Source organism: Megalobrama amblycephala, linkage group LG10 (genome assembly GCF_018812025.1).
Source record: "Megalobrama amblycephala isolate DHTTF-2021 linkage group LG10, ASM1881202v1, whole genome shotgun sequence".
Lineage (NCBI taxonomy): Eukaryota > Metazoa > Chordata > Actinopteri > Cypriniformes > Xenocyprididae > Megalobrama > Megalobrama amblycephala.
In genome coordinates, this window is record NC_063053.1 from 9507076 (window position 1) to 9526990 (window position 19915).

The 19915-nt window shown below is 38.4% G+C and overlaps 1 protein-coding gene across 34 annotated transcripts in view; it reads left to right on the top strand.

The window, feature by feature from the left end:
- The window catches only part of col13a1 (collagen, type XIII, alpha 1), a 110850-nt gene that overhangs the window by 79699 nt on the left and 11236 nt on the right, over positions 1-19915 (top strand). For 26 of the 34 annotated variants that reach the window (XM_048204421.1, XM_048204423.1, XM_048204424.1 and 23 more), the window contains 22 exons: positions 574-600; positions 2613-2657; positions 7456-7500; positions 8328-8363; positions 8451-8495; positions 9814-9900; positions 10062-10088; positions 11279-11314; positions 11439-11495; positions 11638-11661; positions 11798-11851; positions 12021-12065; positions 12170-12304; positions 13103-13174; positions 13329-13373; positions 13522-13572; positions 13773-13799; positions 14257-14343; positions 16621-16656; positions 17692-17745; positions 18077-18130; positions 18233-18268. In XM_048204421.1, the coding sequence (XP_048060378.1) occupies positions 574-600; positions 2613-2657; positions 7456-7500; positions 8328-8363; positions 8451-8495; positions 9814-9900; positions 10062-10088; positions 11279-11314; positions 11439-11495; positions 11638-11661; positions 11798-11851; positions 12021-12065; positions 12170-12304; positions 13103-13174; positions 13329-13373; positions 13522-13572; positions 13773-13799; positions 14257-14343; positions 16621-16656; positions 17692-17745; positions 18077-18130; positions 18233-18268 (1125 nt within the window). The remainder of the gene's footprint in view (positions 1-573; positions 601-2612; positions 2658-7455; positions 7501-8327; positions 8364-8450; positions 8496-9813; positions 9901-10061; positions 10089-11278; positions 11315-11438; positions 11496-11637; positions 11662-11797; positions 11852-12020; positions 12066-12169; positions 12305-13102; positions 13175-13328; positions 13374-13521; positions 13573-13772; positions 13800-14256; positions 14344-16620; positions 16657-17691; positions 17746-18076; positions 18131-18232; positions 18269-19915) is intronic. The other 8 variants (XM_048204428.1, XM_048204436.1, XM_048204434.1 and 5 more) reach the window with 8 other exon arrangements.

The window sequence follows — 19915 nt, forward strand, 5'->3', positions numbered from 1 at the left end:
CTCACAAACCCAAAGATTTATGAAGGCAGTCTCCCCTGTGTGCTGAGGTTGTCTCCTGTCTGGCCTCTCATTTCTACTCAAAAAAGAGACGTATTTCCATTCATCTGTGAGAGAGGCAAAAGGCCAAGTCAATGGCTTTACAATTAAAAGGTTAAAATCAGAAGAGACATGTTATTCGGCACATTACCAGCGCAATTAATCAACAGGACTTTGTCTTCCTCCCACGAGACTTTATTTCTGAAAAATTACTGTCTGTCAACTTCATGGTTGTTTAGCTATTTACTCAGCGCAGCATACGGCATTGAATGGCACAGAAAAGAAATGTTTGCTCAAATAATTCCTCCACTACACAGGAGACCAATGAACAGGTTGTTTAGATAAATGATGTCATGGACTGAAACTCTGCTGACTTTAATATTGCCCTGTTGCTATGATAGATGTAAATTAGTTGCAAATTAGTTGTTTTGGGCTGAGGAAAAGCAGGTCACATTTGACATTTTTACTTACCGGTATTAGAAGGTGTTTTTATTTTCATAGCATATTAATCACTTCATTTGCTTTGTTTCTCTTTAGGGAATTAAAGGAGATGAAGGTCTGAAGGTAAGGAATGCATTTGGTTCTGCTTGCTATTTTTTTTTTTTTTTTAATGGCCATTTTTATAATGTTTGGAAGTTTTAACAAAAAAAATTGATCTGTTTGTTTGATCTCGACCAGCCCAACATAGCAACATTGACTCAACCAATAGCATGGGTTTGGAGGCGAGGCTAACTGTTTGTTTAACCAATGGCAGACCAACTTGCAATTGTGTGTGGTGACACATAATTTGCACACACATTTTTTTTTTTTTTTTTTGTGTACCTCTTAGATTTACATTCGGTTTTGATTATCATGTCATCTTTGGGGTTTATTAAAGTGATAACACTTTACAATAAGGTCTAAATACACTAATGTTAACAAACACAACTTTTAATGATATTTAAATTTAATCAACTAAAATTAACAAATGCTGCAGAAGTATTTGTTCATTCTTATTTCATGTTAAATAATGTAGTTAACTAATGTTAATAAATGAAACCTCATTTTAAAGTGTTACCATTAAAGTCATAAATCTGTGTTTTGTTAGGCTCCAACCAGATATTTAACTTAACTGGCTAAAGTAGGGGTGTCAAACTTAACTCCTGGATGGCCACAGTCCTTCAGAGATTATTTCCAACCCTGCTTCAGCACACATACCTGGACTGCATTTAACTCCACTTTTAGACATACACTCGCAAACTTCCATAAGCACTTCCCCTCTGTGTAATCCCTGCCACCATTCTGAAGTGCGCTCAAGTGGGTGAACTTGACGAATATAGTTAAGGGCCTTGGCTTAGATCTTAGTTCAATTAGGACATTTTAGTAGCTTTTATAAATGCGCCTTAGAAAAAAAAAAAACATTACTGATGTGCATCTTGAGACAAAACAATGGCACTGACATATTTTAAGATATGTCAACGCAAGATGCTTTCAGCAAAAACAGCTAAAACGTGCATTTTAGTCTGGGACTAGGCTTGAACCTTGTCTGTGAAACCAGGGGATAGTTTATTGTTTTGTTATCATTTTCATTTGAGGATTTTTTTTAATTATCTCTTACAGTCTAAGCATACATTCAGGCCTATAGAATGGTGCATAAAACAAATTTATAGGAAAAAAACTGTAATTAATAAATCAGCTCCATAGCAGATTCCAAGTCATCGCGGGCTTAGGGCTTTCCATTTAAACCCATTGCAAGGTTTCCGCCAATAGGGGGTACGCATGCAATGTTAGCAATGACGTACATCCGAGTGAACAAGACCTGTCCTGAATTTTTCAAATAAGCCTAAAGGACTTGATTAGCTGCATCAGGTGCTTTTAATTGAGGTTGAAGCTAAACTCTGCAGGGCTGTGGCCCTCCAGGAACTGAGGCTGACATCCCCCGGTTAAAGCATCTTGAAAGAGCAGTATTCTATAGAGAGTAAATCTAAACATTTAAAGATTTATGTTTGTGTGACTATCACATGTCTGAGGCATTGCTCCTACTGAAACATGCATCTGCTGGAGTGATTACACTGTTTCTCTCTGGGGAAATTTTAGCCTGTAAAGAGAAGTGGGACACACGTAAAGTTTACACCTGCTGATGCATCAATAGTCCCTTCAGAATACTGCTATTCAGACTGTCTAACTGCTTAATGCTGAATGTTGTCCTCTAAAGCCAGCAGTGAGGCTTAAGTTCATGGGCCAGACATCTTATGTGAACTGTGTCCCACCAAACTCCTTTACTAGCCTGAGTTTGATGGAATTTTCATTTCCTCTGCACATCTTTCGCCTCCCCTCCCACTTCTGTCTCAGGACCACCCTAGAACCCCATAGTCATTTGTCCTGATGCTCACAACATCAGAGGCTTACTTTAGATCTGGCTTATTTATTTGGATTGTGCCAGAAGAAAACACTTTCTAATCTCATGACTTTGTTTGGGATTTCACAGTCCCATTTCTGCATATGTTCTTCGGTTGGCTTCCAGCAGTTTGTGTGTATTTGTGGTGTACAGTATGTGTTGATCTGCTGAAGATTTTCCCATCTGTGCATTGGTGTAGGGCGAACAAGGGATGGATGGGCAAACAGGAGAGAAAGGGGAAAAGGTACTCTGAGTCTGAGAAATTTTGCTTGTAGTGCATTTAGCTTTGTGTGTATGAAGCAGAAAACTAACTATCGTGATATTTGCATGACATTGCATGACCAGCAATGTTCTAAAACTTCTTGGATATATACTGCTGCACGATATAAGACACTTGAGATTAAGATCTAAAGTGGACAGGACGTTTTTAGTGAATAACGTCTTAAATTCTGGTCTGTTCGTTCGTTCATTTTCGAGTTCGTCCTACATTATTGTAACTCATCCACCTTCATTGACTCGTGTACCACTGGTAGACACCAGCTTATGTTACCAAAGTGAGGACTCGCATGGGCTGTGGGCAGGACAAATGCTTTGCAACTGAAACCAGGATGTGCACAAAGACATATGACCCAGTACCGGAGTCAAGCTGGGAGACCAGAGGGATTGCACGCTAAGAGAAAAACAGGCCGCTAGCACAAGACATTCCCTCCTTTCTTCATCTGAACACCTGTGCATCTGATTTACAGGCCTCTATCCCTGCTGTTTGTGGAGAGTCCCCTGTTACACACAGCTTGATGGACTTAGCACACTTATTTTTGCTACCTGCTTTTGTCCCTGCCAAACACATGCTGCCATACTCTTCGATTGTTAAGTCTGTTGTCATGACAGTGCTTTGTGTTTCTGCATTTGAGCAGTCTGTTTAAGTATATGAATGTTTTCATCATCAGATTCAGCAGACATGCCAGCTGGGGAACTGACATAAATAAGCACATCTGCAGCAGTGCTATATTTAGTGTTTTTTATACAATTATATATATACAACTTGATCACCGCCTCTAATTGAATGCAGGACAGTAGTTTCAGGGTTTCAGGCTTGGGACCGGGCTGTTGCTTGTTTGAATATATCATTGAGGGATTTACATGTAGTTGTTATGACTCTTCATTTACACTGTACCATTTAACACAACACTGTATGTTACAAATTAAGGCAGCATCAAAAAAGTACCAGAAAATATCACTGTAACATGATATCATTCAAAAGTTTGAGATTAGTAAGAATTTTTGTTTTTGAAAGAAGCATTTATTTGATCTCAAATAAAGTAAAAACAGAACTATTGTGAAATATTATTACAATTTATAATAACTGATTTCTATTTTAATTTATTTTAAAATATAATTTATTCCTGTTATAGTAAAGCTGAATTTTCAGCATCATTACTTCAGTCTTTAGTGTCACATGATCCTTCAGAAATCATTCTGATATGCTGATTTGGCGCTCAAGAAACATTTCTAATTATTAGCATAACATTTTTTAGAAAGCATGACAATTTTTACAGGATTCTTTAATGAATAAAAAGTTCAAAAAACAGCATTTATTTGAAATAGAAATCTTTTTTAACATTATAAATGTCTTTACTGTCACTTTAATGCATCCTTGCTGAGTAAAAGTATTAATTTCTTTAAAAAAAAACTTTTGAATGTATATTCATGTGTAGTATACATAAATATAGTACCATGTAATAATAATCAAAGATTTGGACAAACCTATGCACTCTTATTGTTATTATTTTATTTATTTTAGAATAAAATAAAGTCATCAAAACTATAAAATAGTAAAATAGTATAAAATAATTACATAGTGGCTAAAAATTGTAAACAAAACTCTTTTTATGTAAAATTTTATGTAACTATATTTGACCAAATATAGTTGATATGATGCACTCTTGACCAATTTGGTCCACTTTATGCATTAAAAAGGTCTTTTAAATTTTACTCCTGCAGCCAACAGTGGGTGAGCCTCATCTGTATTAAGTGAGGCTGCTAAAGACTGTCTGTATTTCTCTCCAACTGGAATAAATGTAACACACATTTACAGTAACAATCAAACTTGCAAACACACACACAGAGATTAAAAGGCAGATGTACCCTCATGTAACAAGTGTTCAACCGTGCCTCTGCCATTAGATTCTTATGTTAAGTAGGAATGAGAGATGATGGCATGACATGAATTTAAAGAACCGCCCAGTGAAGCACCTCCAAGATCAAACGAGAGCCGCTTTATTTTTTTCTACTTGACTTTGGCTCTTACAAAACTTCTCAGTTACACACTCCCCTCCAGATCGGGATTGCTAAAATAGAGAGCCCAAGGGTTATTAAAGCAATAAGTCAGGAGAAGCCATGCACTGCAGTGATTTTACTGGGTTTTTAGGCACTACATGAAGCAGCAGCAACAGATTAAATGACTGCAAAGTACCGTGAAGATTAAGTCCAGTGACGTAGGACTGCACGCAGCTTTCCTGCTGGATTTCGTCCTCCGCGTATAAACTTAATAAAGCCTGAACCTTGTCGTTGGTCCATCGGTCACATTCATATCAACTCATTGTTGATTCGAATAGCAAACAACTCTTACTGCATGCACTGCACTGCAACAGACAAAAATGGTGGTTGAAATAAAATGTTGCATGGAGTCAACCAATCAAAATCCTGCGTGAACTCAACCAATCAGCATGTTCAATTACCAAGTCAGCCCCCTGAAAGTTCCTGATCTTTGAAAAAGTACTACCCCGCAAGCAGGTACTTTCTGAGAGGGAAATTTTTACCCGGAACTTCATTTAGACCCTAGTTCGTTTGGTCGAAACACACCGAGTACAACCCCAAAGTCCCTAGTTCCTGGGGAAAGTTCCTGCGGTGGAAACGTGGCTAAACACACTGCAATTACGCTGCTAGTGCCTCAAAAATGACACACGGTGTCTTTAAGAGTCAGAACTGAACGTTTAATAGTTGTTTTTCCTTCATACAAGGATCCTTTGTGTCTCAAAGTGCTTGAGCAGTATATGATGCATGTCGATATATAAATGGAACTTATTAGGTTTATTTTGGAAATTTCTTTCACCCGTTTTCTCTTTATACCTCGGGCCAAGCACGTATACCATGCTCTCGTATTTCATAGGAGCCAAAGTAAGTCATTACTTATTATGAACAGTCCTGAAGGAATCAAGTTTGTCAGCAAAGAATGCAGCCACTTCTTCTCAGTGCTGATGACTGTTCTCTTCACCTTCCCAGAGTTCCCCTCAACTCCAAAGGCTCCGTCTTCATCATTTTTAGCCTGAAGATTAGCACTCCCATAAATCACTTGCAGCCTGTGTCTGTCCACACTTTAGCCTCTGCCCCACCAAGCGCTCTTCACTCTAAAATAGAAGCAGACGGGGTTGAAGGAGACATGATGATGGGCAGCAGGGCCTAGTGGAATGGTGTGAGTTGATTGGAAATGAAGATGATCAAAGAGACTTCCTGTTTTCAGCATGTGTCCAAGAAGTTTCTCTTTCATGATTAAAGTGATCAACCATCACTGCATCGTTCCAATCCCTTAACGGGACAGTTACATGCAGTCGGACTCTTTCATCTACTGGGAACACGCATAAACTCCCATACGACTCTCTGCCATACGACTCTCTTGTCCAAACCCAACTGCCCTTTCTGGTCCCTGATTGGTCAGCGTTTATGAAAGCAGCTGAGTATGACAAGCAGTTTTGTCTCGGGCCCAAAAGCACACTAGAGTGCCTTGGATCATTAATACCCTCTCAAACCGCACACATTTGGCGTCTGTCTCTCTTGACAACCTGCAACCCTCTCCAAGGTCTGACCACTGCACCTGTCAAAGCGGGTTATGCCAAGCTAGGCTCTGCCACCTGCCCTCTGCTCAGACTCACTGGAGTCTTCATGCCATCTTTGACCTCTAACCTCGGCTGCCTGTTGTCTGGCTGCCAGTCTTTGAATGTCATGCGTTGTTTTCTGTAGAGGCTTTCTGGACATGTTGTAAAACGCTTCCCTTGTGGCACTACCATGTAATATAATGATTGAGTACTGACTAAGCTACCTGTTTGTTTGTGTGTTTGATAAACCTACTAAAGAAACCAGCTTAGTAGTGGTTTATGCTGATTAGATGTGCTTTGCTGCTGGTCTAGCTGGTGAACCTGCATACGGTCAACCAGTGTGGTCTTCTAGTTAAGCTGGTTGACCAGTGAAGTATTGCTAGTTAACTGTGTTGGGAAACATTGCTTGTAAATGCAACACATTACTATGTTGCTTTAATTATTGTAGAAAGTAATTGTGTTAATGTAGTACATTTGGTGGAAAATTGTGTGTTAATATTGCCATTTTTATTAGTTACAGCTGACTGAAAATCTGAAAGTTCTTGGCTTGCAGTCATTTTTTACATTAGAATTACATTGGAAATATACACTGATCAGGCATAACATTATGACCACCAACAGTTGAAGTGAATAACACTGATTATCTCTTCATCACAGCACCTGTTAGTGGGTGGGATATATTAGGCAGCAAGTGAATTTTGTGCATTTTGTCTTCAAAGTTGATGTGTTAGAAGCAGGAAAATTGGGCAAGCGTAAGGATTTGAGTGAGTTTGACAAGGGTCAAATTGTGATGGCTAGACGACTGGGTCAGAGCATCACCAAAACTGCAGATCTTGTGGGGTGTTCCCAGTCTGTGGTGGTCAGTATCTATCAAAAGTGGTCTAAGAAAGGAACAGTGGTGAATAGACGACAGGGTCAAACGCTTAAAATAATGTGTCTATATGACACGTTACAAATCCCAACACTGCCAGCATACAAAGCACAACTTACAACACAGCGGTGAGCAGATGTGCTGGGCAATTCTCGTTTGTCATCATGTCTAACATCTGCTGAAGCAAAAGACTTTCACTGGTGTTTTGCTTGTGTTGTGAGTGCAATCTTTGGTTTTGGCTTGTGAATGTGTGACTTCTTAAGTACTGAAACGATGAGTAATTCATGATGATTTTACAGGGTGAGCTAGGGATGCCTGGAATGCCTGGGAAACAAGGAGTGAAGGTAGTTCACTTCTACTGCAGCCTATCTATCCCCATCCACTTTTACCCATGATCCCCAGCCTTTTATAAAGAACTATCCTTTTTTCCCAGAAACCTGCATGCTCTTCCAGAAGCATTCCTTTGCTAAAATGCTCCTTTGAGATCTCAATATTATATGTTATGATTTTAAGTAGAACTGCTTGCACACCAGAGGGCGATTAATAGCTCATTATATAGCCACGTCACATATAACCGTCTCACCTTCTGACACTGTAAAGTGGCGTCTGAGACTTGAGGAATGAGATGGCTGGAGAAAGACGGATGGTGCCACAAGCAGTCAGACCCCCCAGTCACCCTCGACCCCGATGGGTTGAGTGTCCTCGTGCAGCCACAGCTGTGTCTGTAAATCACTGCCTTCATGTCTGCTCATTAGTCTGAGATAACAGACATGAATTAAATAACTGTCATGTGCTCTTTACTATTAATAACAAACCAATTGTGGGGGGCGGCTCATTGCGGCATGCTGCTAGTGATCAGCTATTTGCGTGCCTGGAGAGCACAAACTTCGACATTCCAATCTAAATATTGATACCAGCACGTGCAGTTAATTGTTTCAATAGAAATGATGACATCTGATAGACCCTTGGGGGTTTACGATAGATGTAAACAGTGTTTGGCTAAATAATTGCAGAAAATAATCTTCAGTTGAAATTAAGAATGATTTTTTCAAGCAAAATATATGATGTTGATTTTCAAAGGTCAGAATTTGAGGGTGTTTAGGTCTTTTCTCACTGTTTTCCTTTTCTCTCTTTCTCTGTTTTTTTAACGTTGACATCTTGCACTCTTCAGGGAGAGCCTGGTTTCCCAGGCGCCCCTGGACGAAAGGTAAAGGCCTGGTTTGGTGTGGTTGTATCTTTAACATATTTACTGATCATACGAAATTCTTAAAGTCATTTTTCTGTCAATATGAAGGGTCAGGCAGGTGTTTCTGGTATCCCTGGAAAACGGGGCTACAAGGTACACCTGAATGTGTGCTGTGGCTGTGGTCTTGCACAAGTGCTTGTTCTGACACCGTCAAGCTCAGCAGTGTTTTTTGATGTGATGTTGAATATTGAGGGTGAATTTTACTCACCCTTTTGCAATTTCAAACCTGAATGTATTATCTATGTTCTCTTTTTGTAATTTTGTTGTGTGCTTTTGTCATTTTTATTAGTTTTTATTTCGGTAACACTTTATTTTAGGGTCTTTTAACTAGTTTTTTAACTAGAATATTGGCTATTTATTAGTACTTATTAAGCACATATCAATGCCTTATTCTGCATAACCATATTCTACATTCTTAATCCTACCCAATACCTGAACACCTACCTTACTAACTGTTAATAATCAGTAAATTAGGGGTTAATTGAGGAAAAAGTCATAATTAATATTTTCTATGTGTTCCCTATACTAAAGTGTTACCCATATTTCTATTTAGTGTTACGGTACTTTCATTTAAGTTTTAGTCATTTTACTACTTCGACTTCAATTTATTAAAGTGTACGTTTTTCATTAATATTTATATTTTATTTTATTTTATTTCAGCTTTATTTGAAATTTTAGATTTAGTTAATGACATTTCTCAAAAAAAACAAAAAAAAAACAGTTTTTTGTTCCACAGAAAAAAAGAAAGCCATGTGGGTTTGGAATAAAAAGAGGCTGAATAAAAATAGCAGCTATTTATTTTTGGGGGGTGAATTGCGTTGATTTGACTTTAATTATACATGCATGTTTGAAAGACATCTGTGAAGTGGTGAGCTGAACGTCTGCACTCAATGATGTTTGTATACCTGTATTTATTTATTTAATAATGTACTGTGTGTTTCATTTAATTTTAATAGTCAGTATTACTTTGTCTTTACTGAAGCTTAACAATATGTCATGCTTAATTTGCGGTCAAACTTTGTTTTCCATTTATTTTCATTTATGCACATGCAAATACAAACAAGAATTACATCTGCATGGTTTGGTTTACAGTGTTGCAGGAAATGAAAGAAGACAGTATGTTAACTTTTTAAAATGTTATGATTAAATTAGCGTATCTACAAAACAGAAGCCTTAGAAGGTAGCAATATATCGTCTGAAATCATTTCATCTAATGTGACCACACCTTTATGCTCGCTCCCTGTGTTTAAGTACCACAGCTGTCATGAATTAAAGAGGCTAACTGTAATGCTTCAAAAGGAAATGGGAACAAGATGCTCACACTAGAATATTTATACGCCTTCATTAAATAGAGCTGAATCTTTGAATCAGTCAAGTCATGGTTAACTCCTACATTTGTATTTATTGCTAGGGAGAAAAAGGCGAGTCTAGTTCTGCAGGAACTGGCATTAAAGGAGAACCAGGTGCCCCAGGACAGCCGGGACAAGCTGGACCCAAGGTAACGTGCCCGCATTCTCCACCAACTGGCTCTAAGTAGCCTAATATCGGCTGCTAAATTGATTTCTTGGAGTGTTATGATTACATGTCCAATCTGCCAAAATCTGCCTATGGTTTAGTAAGAAGTGAATTTCAGGTTCATTATTGCATGTCTTTTCACAGGGTGACAAAGGTGATCAAGGCATAAAGGTGAGCAATTGGCAATAAATGAGTGCTTACGCATTGCAACTGTAGATGACCTTATATGATTGTTATATTTTGAATACGTCTTTGGTAGTGATGCGCCGATTGATCGGCCACCGATCATGATCGGCCGATATTGGCTAAAAATAGCTTGATCGGCGAACCCCAAAAGCGCCGATCAAAAAAGCCGATCACGTGACGTAAATTACTCGTGCGACTTTTTCACACGTGCATGCACGGCGCACAGGTACACAACAGCAGAGCGGAGCTTGTCAGTGGCAACATGAGTTCTCCCGTCTGGAAGTTTTTCAAAGTGTCCGATAAAGACGTAAAGTTAGCCGTTTGCAATGTAGTGCAGTGTAAACGAGGCTTCACACACTGTCGGCTGGTTGAGGGATGGGGATGTTGTTGGCTTCGGCTGGTTTAGTTTCTCATACTCGGCATATGTTCAGTTGTATGGCGTGTTCTAAGGTGTCTATCATGTTAGTGGTGTTAAAATGACGTTGCTTGCTTCCACCTCGAGGGATTTCATCACGACATACATTGCAAACGGCTAACTTTACGTCTTTATTTTGTATTTGAGCTGCGCGTCTTGGACGCGGCGTCCGTCAAAAATAGGCGAGGCGCCTATCTTTAGCGAAGCGGCGCGGCTGGTGTAAACACGAGCATTGACTAGAGTGGCCGCGTATCAGCTCCGGTAGCTGCACCGCACACGCGTGCAGTGTAAACGAGGCTTGAGTGATGTATTTAAACGACGTGAACCATACAGCAAGGATAGTACGAAGATATCACGTTCAGAATTATGGAATTCATTTGGTTGGTAACTATCTGCTTGGCCTCCTTGTTTCTCTGCTTTGTTATTTAGGAAGGATGGCATTGGCATACAGTAGCTTACATTATTTTATTTTTTGGATCTGATATAGTTGGTTCCTCAACTATATCAGATCCAAAACTAAGTTTTTTTTTCTCAATACGGTTAATTTAGAGTTAGTTTCTTTTCTACAAATGGTGCAAACTCTGCTAGATTGTAGATAAAAGATTCCCATTCCCCTGCCATTCTGTGATCGGCAGTGATCGGCAATCGGCAGATCATGATCTTGGTGATCGGTAATCGGTGATCGGCCCCAAAAATGCTGATCGGAGCATCTCTAGTCTTTGGAGAACAATAGCACAAATGAATGCTTTTTGCTTTGCAGGGTGAAGCTGGCCAGGAAGGCCCATCTGGACCAAGGGTGAGTAGAGGCCATGTGTACAGTGTAAGGTTTGTCACTGAAAGATAAAATGTTGATGTGAATGGTTGATATCAGAAGTAATGTTATATATTGATTGATTGATTGTTCTCCCATCACTCAACAGGGACCACCAGGTCCAACCGGGGAGCCAGGAAAAACTTTAATCAACAACAATGAAAATGTATGTCTATGCCTTTATGTATACAAATGTTACTTTATTTATAATTTGGTTATTTTGCATATTCCCTTCTCTGCCTTGTTGTAAAAGTTTCAACAGATTCATTTGTAATATGTGAAGGCACTAAGTTCATTTCTTTTTTCAGGATATTCGCAACGTGCATTCAATGGTAAGTGTCACTCTAAAGGCCTTTTCTGTTTTTGTTGTGTGGTTAGGAAACTGGATAACATTTTGTTCGAGTATTTGGACATATAAACAGAGAACAAATTTCAGTGTTTATTTAAGCATCTGTTTTGTAATTTTAGGGCCCTCCTGGTCTACCTGGACCCCCTGGGCCTCCAGGGCTTCCTGGTTTGAAGGTAGCTGATCAACTTCTCTCATTCTTAACTCTTTTATCCTTGTTGTCTAACATTGGGAGAATTTCATACTAGATTCATACTAAATTCTGGTTAGATTTGAGGAAGTATTTTACATATCTGTAGACCACCCTTTTCTTTTGCATTAAACATCACTTCTTTTTTTCCTCAGGGTGATGTTGGACTTCCAGGTCCCCCTGGTCTTGATGGGGAAAAGGTAAATAATAATTAACATTTACTATAAATTTACTAGCCACTAATCTTTGATTAGCCCATTGGTGGACGCATTTACTTAAGTGTTTGCACCTGTTTACTTCTTAGGGTCCAAGAGGAAAGCCAGGAGAACAGGGACCCATTGGCCCTCCTGGACCAGAGGGACCACGGGGAGAAGGAGGAGTCATGGGCTTCCCTGGGCCAAAAGGAGACAAGGGAGACATGGGCCCCTCGGGATCACCTGTGAGTGACTGCACCAGCTTTCCCATCACAAGTAGTCTGTCTGACTACACCTGAGTTGTTAAATAATCACAAGGGTGTTGTGACCTTTAACCCCTGCACGAAAGAATCTTCTGATATTAAGCAAAATATCATAATATTCAAATTATGTAAACATAATGTAAACGCATTAACCAGATTGCCATAACCAAATTAACCCAATATTTGTTTTTCTAGAAATTTTAATAATAAAAAAAAAATGTATTAATAAATATATATATATAAATATATATATATATATATATATATATATATATATATATATATATATATATATATAGGCATATGCCTGTTTGGATTCTTGTATTCAGAATATCCACTAAAACTCAAAAAGAAAGCACCTTCTGTATTTTCAGAGGACCATGCATTTGTGTTTGTTTGTTTGGAATATTCTGATTACAAGAACATTAAAATATTCCAATAATTGTGAAGCATGTAAACATCTTTTTCAAATGAAAGGCTTAACCAGAATATAGACCTTAATCAGAAAATGATTTGCATGTAAACTTGGTTTTGGTAATGTGAGCAAGTGGGATCATCATGAGTGCTTTTGAATTTTGAAAGAGTTTGTGGTGAGTGGGCAGCATTGCATTCTTAAAAGCCTACAATTTACTAATCACTAGTCCTACGTGTTGGATGCTATGAGTTCAAAGGTCTCTTGGTTGTGGATTTTGTTTTAGAGGATGTTCATCAACCCAGTCCCCCTAATGGACTTTTCTGCCAATTTTAATTGCTATTTCACATTCTTTCCTCATTCTGTAGGGTTTAGATGGCCCTACTGGAGAAAAGGGGGTTTCAGGGCCCCCTGGCCATATTGGATTGCCAGGCCCAATGGTATGCAATGCTGCCCCTCAAGCAAATGTCATTGATGAAAAGACATCACATGACTTTGGGGTGCAGTGTATTTCATCATGCCAGTTTTAATTCTGTTGAATGAATGGTAAAGTTGAGTATTCCGTCTCTTTTTGCTTTTTCATATCATCTTCAGGGTCAGAAAGGTGAACCTGGAGAGAAAGGAGATAAAGCAGAGCTGGTATGTTTCACATTTTTTAGCATTTGATTTGCACATTTTGGGGGTTATAATGGGGTTTGTATAGATATCACCCCTGTGGGTTTCCTAAGTTGGTAAATATCTTGAATTAAGTATCTTAATGTTAACTCCCCTATCTTTGTTCTTTCAGGTCTATGGGCCTGCTGGACCTCCAGGACCTGCAGGGCCAGTTGGGCCAGTGGTGAGGGCATTGTCTACTCCATAAAAGCTTATGATAACAGCAGGCATATTACAGGCATATATGTGGGCATAAGGAGCATCAGTGCATTTTTTTTGTTTTGTTTTTTTCATTTGATGGTGCATTTATAAAGAGGAACTAATTTTAAACAACTCAAAATGTTTTGATACTGATTTCTCATATTTATTTTTTGTGCCTATCAGGGACCTCCAGGTTTGTCAGGACCAAAGGTAAGTATCCCAGCCTAAGTCACTTTTATATTCCAGGTTAACCAACTTAAAGAGATAGTTCACCCAAAAACGAAAATTCTGTCATCATTTACTCACCCTCAAGTTGTTCCAAACTTGTATAACTTTCTATATTCTGCTGAACACAAAAGAAGATATTTTGAAGAATATGAGTAAACTGTCGATGACTTCCATAGTATTTTCTTTTTCCATATTATGATAGTCAATGGGGCCTATCAACTGTTCGGTTAATGTCATTCTTCAGAATATCTTCTTTTGACTTCAGCAGAAGAAAGAAATGCATACAGGTTTGGAACAACTTGAGGATGAGTAAATGATGACAGAATTTTCATTTTTAGGTGAACTATCCCTTTAACTTAATTAACTTCAATCGAACTGTTATGGGCCTCTGTCATATGCTAAACAAGACATTAAATCTCATATGTTGTTTCTGGGTCAGGGAGAGCCAGGAATAGGCTTAAGAGGAGAGAAGGGATCACCTGGACAGAAAGGAGAAAAAGGAGACAGAGGCCATCTTGGACTCCCTGTAAGTACATTTCTGATTCTTATAATCTAGTTGTTAATGCTTGATAAACATGCATTGCAATTACAGTCAGAACAATGTAAGATAAAATAGCTGTCCATATCATTAAATCAATCATTTTGATGAATAAAGGATGAGTACTTTATACCAGTGAGTAATTAATTTATTAATAATATTCATTCAATCTTGTCTTTCCTGAGTGCAGCGCTAGTGGAAAAGCATGTTTTTTGTAAGGTTTGTGCTCTAGCCCCCTTAATGCAAATATCATTGTGCTGCTATTTCATGTGTCTTTGTAACTAGACGTCATGGTTCATGGCTAAGTGTCACATTGCATGAATCAGTGGATGTCCACATTTGGCAATCATATATACAAGTGGCATCATGTAATCATCTTGTCACATTGTTTTATACACATTTTAATAGATTACCAACAAGTTCCTGATGAATTTATATTACTGTAACTGACTGACGTCCATGTTATTATTTCAAAATACTGTATGTGGTTGTTTATGAAATGTTTCCTCTCTGCTCTGTTAAATAGCATGCTATAGGTTTTGTTACTGTGAATTTCAGGGGTCTTTTCCTGACTTCTGGTGTATATCTATGGTGTCAAAGTCATTGATAAACTTGTTCTAGTCACATCATCAATGGCACAGTAACTCCTTTTAAAAAAAATTGAAATGTTAGAAATTGAAATGTTAAGAAATCCTTTAGAATGCACTGCAAAAAAAGGTTTTAATCAGTATTTTTGTCTTGTTCTTCAGTAAAACAAATAGATAAAATTAGATAAATTATATATATTTTTTCTATTAATTTAAGCATAAACCTCACAATATTGATTCTTAAAAAACATTTTACCAATTTGGAAAGAAAATTAAAAATTAGAGCCTCGTGCAAGTAAATTTTAAGTAAAATAACAATTGTTTACAGATTTTTACTGAAAAACAACATAAAATGCTACTTTAAAAACAAGGAACCAAAGCTTTTTGTAAATTTTATCCATTGTGCTCCTCTGTTCCATAACCTAGTGAGCTGCCTACCTAGACATCATTTTAAGAGACTGTCCTCCAAAAAAAAAAAACGACCCTATAGGTCATTTTTCAAGCACCTTATTACGACCTATATTTACGTTTTGAAGTCATGCGCCCTCTAGCTGGCAGTGTCATGTTACGTCTGTCGTCATGAAATGCGTGTTCATTTAAATGCAGCGTGTGGACTTTTTCCATTTAGCAAAACTCATTTTTATTAATGACTACACCCACCCCACCCCTAAACCTAACCTTAGTGATTTATAGTGCATTTAAACTTTACGAGCACATGCGTTCCCTGGGATCAAACCCACGCTCGCATGATCACATGATTGCATATTGTTATTGCAATGCTCTGCCAATTGAGCTACGCCAAACCTGAAATATGACGCAGATAAAAGGGAACAATGCATTAAAAGTTTCCTGTTGTCGAAAGGGGCGCAATTTTAGCAAACGCTCCTATGGGTCATATTTCATGAATTAAAATGAAAGTGTCCTGTTGTCGATAGGGGCGCCACTAACGCTCCTATGAGTCGTATTTCAGGGAAGTGACAAACGACCTATATGGTCGTATTGGTTGGAGAACATGTTGCATTTTAAGCCATCATAGACAAAACTGCAGCATGCCGCTTAGAATAAACAGAACGATATCATGCGCTATTCTTATAAATATCTTTAGTTATCATTCTCGGTGTGAACAAGCCTTTAGCATCCTGTTCGGTCAACTCTCCTATGCATTTCTCATGTGGAGCGCTATTTGTGTGGCATGCAAAGTTGCTGCCTATGTATAGTGTTCCACTTCAGTCACTTATGAGGTTGCGTTTCAGTTAGCATGCCGCCTTAGAAGGCAGTAGACGGCAGTGCAGCTTACTAGGTTTTGGAATCGAACAACTATTTACAAGTATTATTTTTAGTTTTTGCATCTCTTCTGGAATTTAAAACCCACCTGTTGTTATTTTATCACCATCCATAGAGTTGAAATGAATGATTGAGAACAGCATGCTGTATTAAAGAGTGTTCGCTAGCAGTCACACCGTAAGAAGCTAAAGTCACAATGAAAGGAGTTACTGCCCGTCTCTTACATGTCATCTTCAACACGTCACCCCTCCATCAAAACTAGTGTTGTTTTTATGTGGCACACAAGTCACTGCTTCACTCACCCACCCTCTCCTCCCCCCACACTTCTCCCCTCCCTCCCTCTCCACCACCTCCATCTCTCCTCTCGCTCTGTAACTCTTTACACACTGTCCAGGGGGCTCATGGTTTAGACGGCAGGCCTGGTCCAGTGGTGAGTGGCGCAAGACCCGTTCCCATCATCCACCCCTCCAATTCCATCCATCCCTCTATCTTTTCCCACTCCGCAGTCTGCCTGCTTCTCTCTTTCTGTCTATCTGCCTCTGCTTGAGCTGTTGCTTGCTTGTCCTCTGCGTTTCTTTGTCTTTTCTGTGTTGTCTAATGGTCAAGGCCTTGTTTAGCTCTCTATCGAGGTTGCATCGGCATGAGTATGACTTTGATTTGACTTTGTCCCTAAGCCTGTTTGGCTGTTGCCTCTTGCTGTTTCCAGAGGTACCGCGCTCGGTTTATTTCTCAACCTGTCAACACGCGAGTGAGTGAAGGGGAGCATGGCCAAACACTTATAAACATTTTGCTCGCTCTCTCTCTGAAACGCACTTTCTCTTTCTTTGAAAAGTACGTACTTAGTACTCTACCAGTGAAAAATCCCTTCACATTTCATGCCGTCGCAGCCCTCTTTACCTTTATATATATATATATATATATATATATATATATATATATTGAACATGCCTGACCTCTGTTGACCTTTCAAAGGCTTAATTCCCTCCAAGCTTCAAAGCTTTATTTTATTCCAAGACAAGCTTTGACCTTGTAATGTCATACCAGGAGAGAGCATGATGGGATGCGGCTGCATGAACAATGATTACAGTATGGCATACAACTGTACAAATGGCTGAGAGGCAAGACTCCTGAAAAAGCAAGATGTTTAACAGCCCTTCTCTTGAATCCTCTCCAAGTCATGAGAGGAAAATGGAAGATGGATTCGCTGTTATATTTACTTGTGTGCCTGTTTATTTCCCCTTAGATCAACAAACTTTGGAGTTTTATCGGGTTTCTCAGCAGATTGGACCTCAGATGGCTGTTTTCAAACATACATTAGGAGTTTAAAACTGCTTTTGTTCAACTCTGAAAAAGTTTGTTGATCTATTGGTGCTCAACACTGACTATTTTCTCTCCCTTTCTGACCTCGTCACCCACCGCCGTCCCCTCTGTTGAAGCTCACGCGTGTCACTTTCTTTGTTCAAAGGGTCTGATAGGACCAGCAGGAGTGCCTGGGCCTGCAGGACCAAAAGGAGAAATGGTTAGTGCAGTTTTTGGTTGTAAAAACAGTGTGCGGAGCTCCAGAAATGGATGTTCTTATAGTAAACTGCAATGATGCGGTGGGCGTAAAAAAACATCCTCATGACCGTTGACCAAATGAAATATTTTTGAATGTACATCACAGTTAATTGCATCATTGCTCAGCCTGAGGTGATAAATAACTCATGATCGGTTGATTAATTATTACATGCGTAACTCAATAATTCAGTGGCCCCTTGTCAAACAATCAAAAACATTCACTGACTGTATAAGGTATAAAGTCCAGTGTAATACAGTTCAATATAATGTCCGTGTATGTTTTTACTAAACAGGGAGAAAAGGGCGACATGGGAGTAGCAGGACCAATCGGGCCTCAAGGCATCCCTGTAAGTGCTGTAACAGAGCACAATTTAACATTTCCAACCATGTACAAGTGCATTCAAATGAAAAAATTAACCATTTGTAATGTCTCTCCCCCATTTATTCAGGGTTTAGTAGGACCACCGGGATTAAAAGGAAACCGGGTAAGATTATAAATGCGTTCTTGATCGTAGTTTGTTTGCTTAATATGTTATTGTGACTTTAAAGGACAATAACATGAGTCCACTTTCTTAAAATAAAGGGATGGACGATATTTCTAAACCAGCATGAATCTGCCAAACTTTCAAGCATTTGCTATTGTTCATTATTAAATAACAGTAGTTATCAGTTATTATGCAGTATTTAGTCAGGCTCAGACTACAGGAGTTTTAGGGTGATTTACCCCTCCCAACAATCTGAGAGAAAATCTTGTCCAGAACCTTGGTCGGTTACGATGTTTGTCTGGTAATGTGAGGCGTTTATAAAACTTAAACCTCCCGATCTGCTCGCAAAAACATCAGGCCACCCCGATAATATCAGACATGTTTGATATTTAGGATTTTAAATCAGGATGATTGACTATATGTCAGTACTTTCACGATAGCCAATGAGAACCAGTTTACAAGGAGACAGAGGTGAATGAAATGGCGACCGTGAAACAAGCTGATGTACGGCTCCCTTGGACAGCGGAGATTTAGGAATGGCTTGTGGAAGTGTGGCAACAATACGACTGCCTGTGTAATATGTCTTCAAGAACGAGTAGCTCTGTTTTGAACGTACCGGTTGAGTGTAGAAAGCTACTAGCTGCTGACAGTGTTGTCAAGCATTGGTAAACATTTTAGCTCTTGAGGCTAATGTTAGCTAGCATATCAACAGATATTAAACTTGGCAGTTAAATCTCTCCTCCAGTTTTCGCTGAAGAACAGACAATATCCTTTTTGTTTATATTTGAGAGAAGACAATCTGTAGAGATTGTCCTTAGTGCATGATGCAACAAGATTTCATAATCGGTTAGGATTTCCTGCAAACTCCTGCAGTCTTGAGCCTTTTTTTGTTGTTGTTGTTCTTGCTTAAAGACACAAGCAGAAGCATGCTGGGTGTAAGAAATTAGAATGGCTACTGCTCACCGCTAGAAAATATGTGTATATATACAGTGGGGTCTAAAAGTAAAAAATAAGAAATTAGAAATCTAAAATGAATAAACCTGGAAATAAACACAGAAAACACAATTAAAACACAGAAACATTATGACATAAATAATGAGGAAAAATTTAAGTTTCTGCACTTTTTTTCGGTCAGATGTTCTTGCTGCCTTTGAATCACAAGATACTCTGTGGGTCATTCTCAAATCATGCTGAATGGAGCATCATATTTTATACGTGTACACGTACAAATAAAATTCATGTTAATTTATTCAACTGTAAGTCCAATTGATATGTTATTAATTTAAAATATTATTTAAACATATGTATTACATTTACAAAAATGCTAAATAGTCTTTTGGATGCTGCTGTATATGTTCATTGATCATGATAGAATTGTTTAAACATATATAATTATTCCAGAACACTATATTTGTCAGTCTGTATATATAAATATATTTGCAATTATTTTTGTTTTAATAATTTCTTTGCAGTTCTTATTTTTTTAGTATATTTAAAATCAATTTTTGCATGATTAACGCAGAAATTGACCTATGATATAAACTGCTACATTTAAAATGTCCTGAGAGTTATTATTATATGTGAACTGACCATGCTTTTCCTATGCTTTCATCCTCTTAGACTGTATGCCTGTCTCCTATTAACACT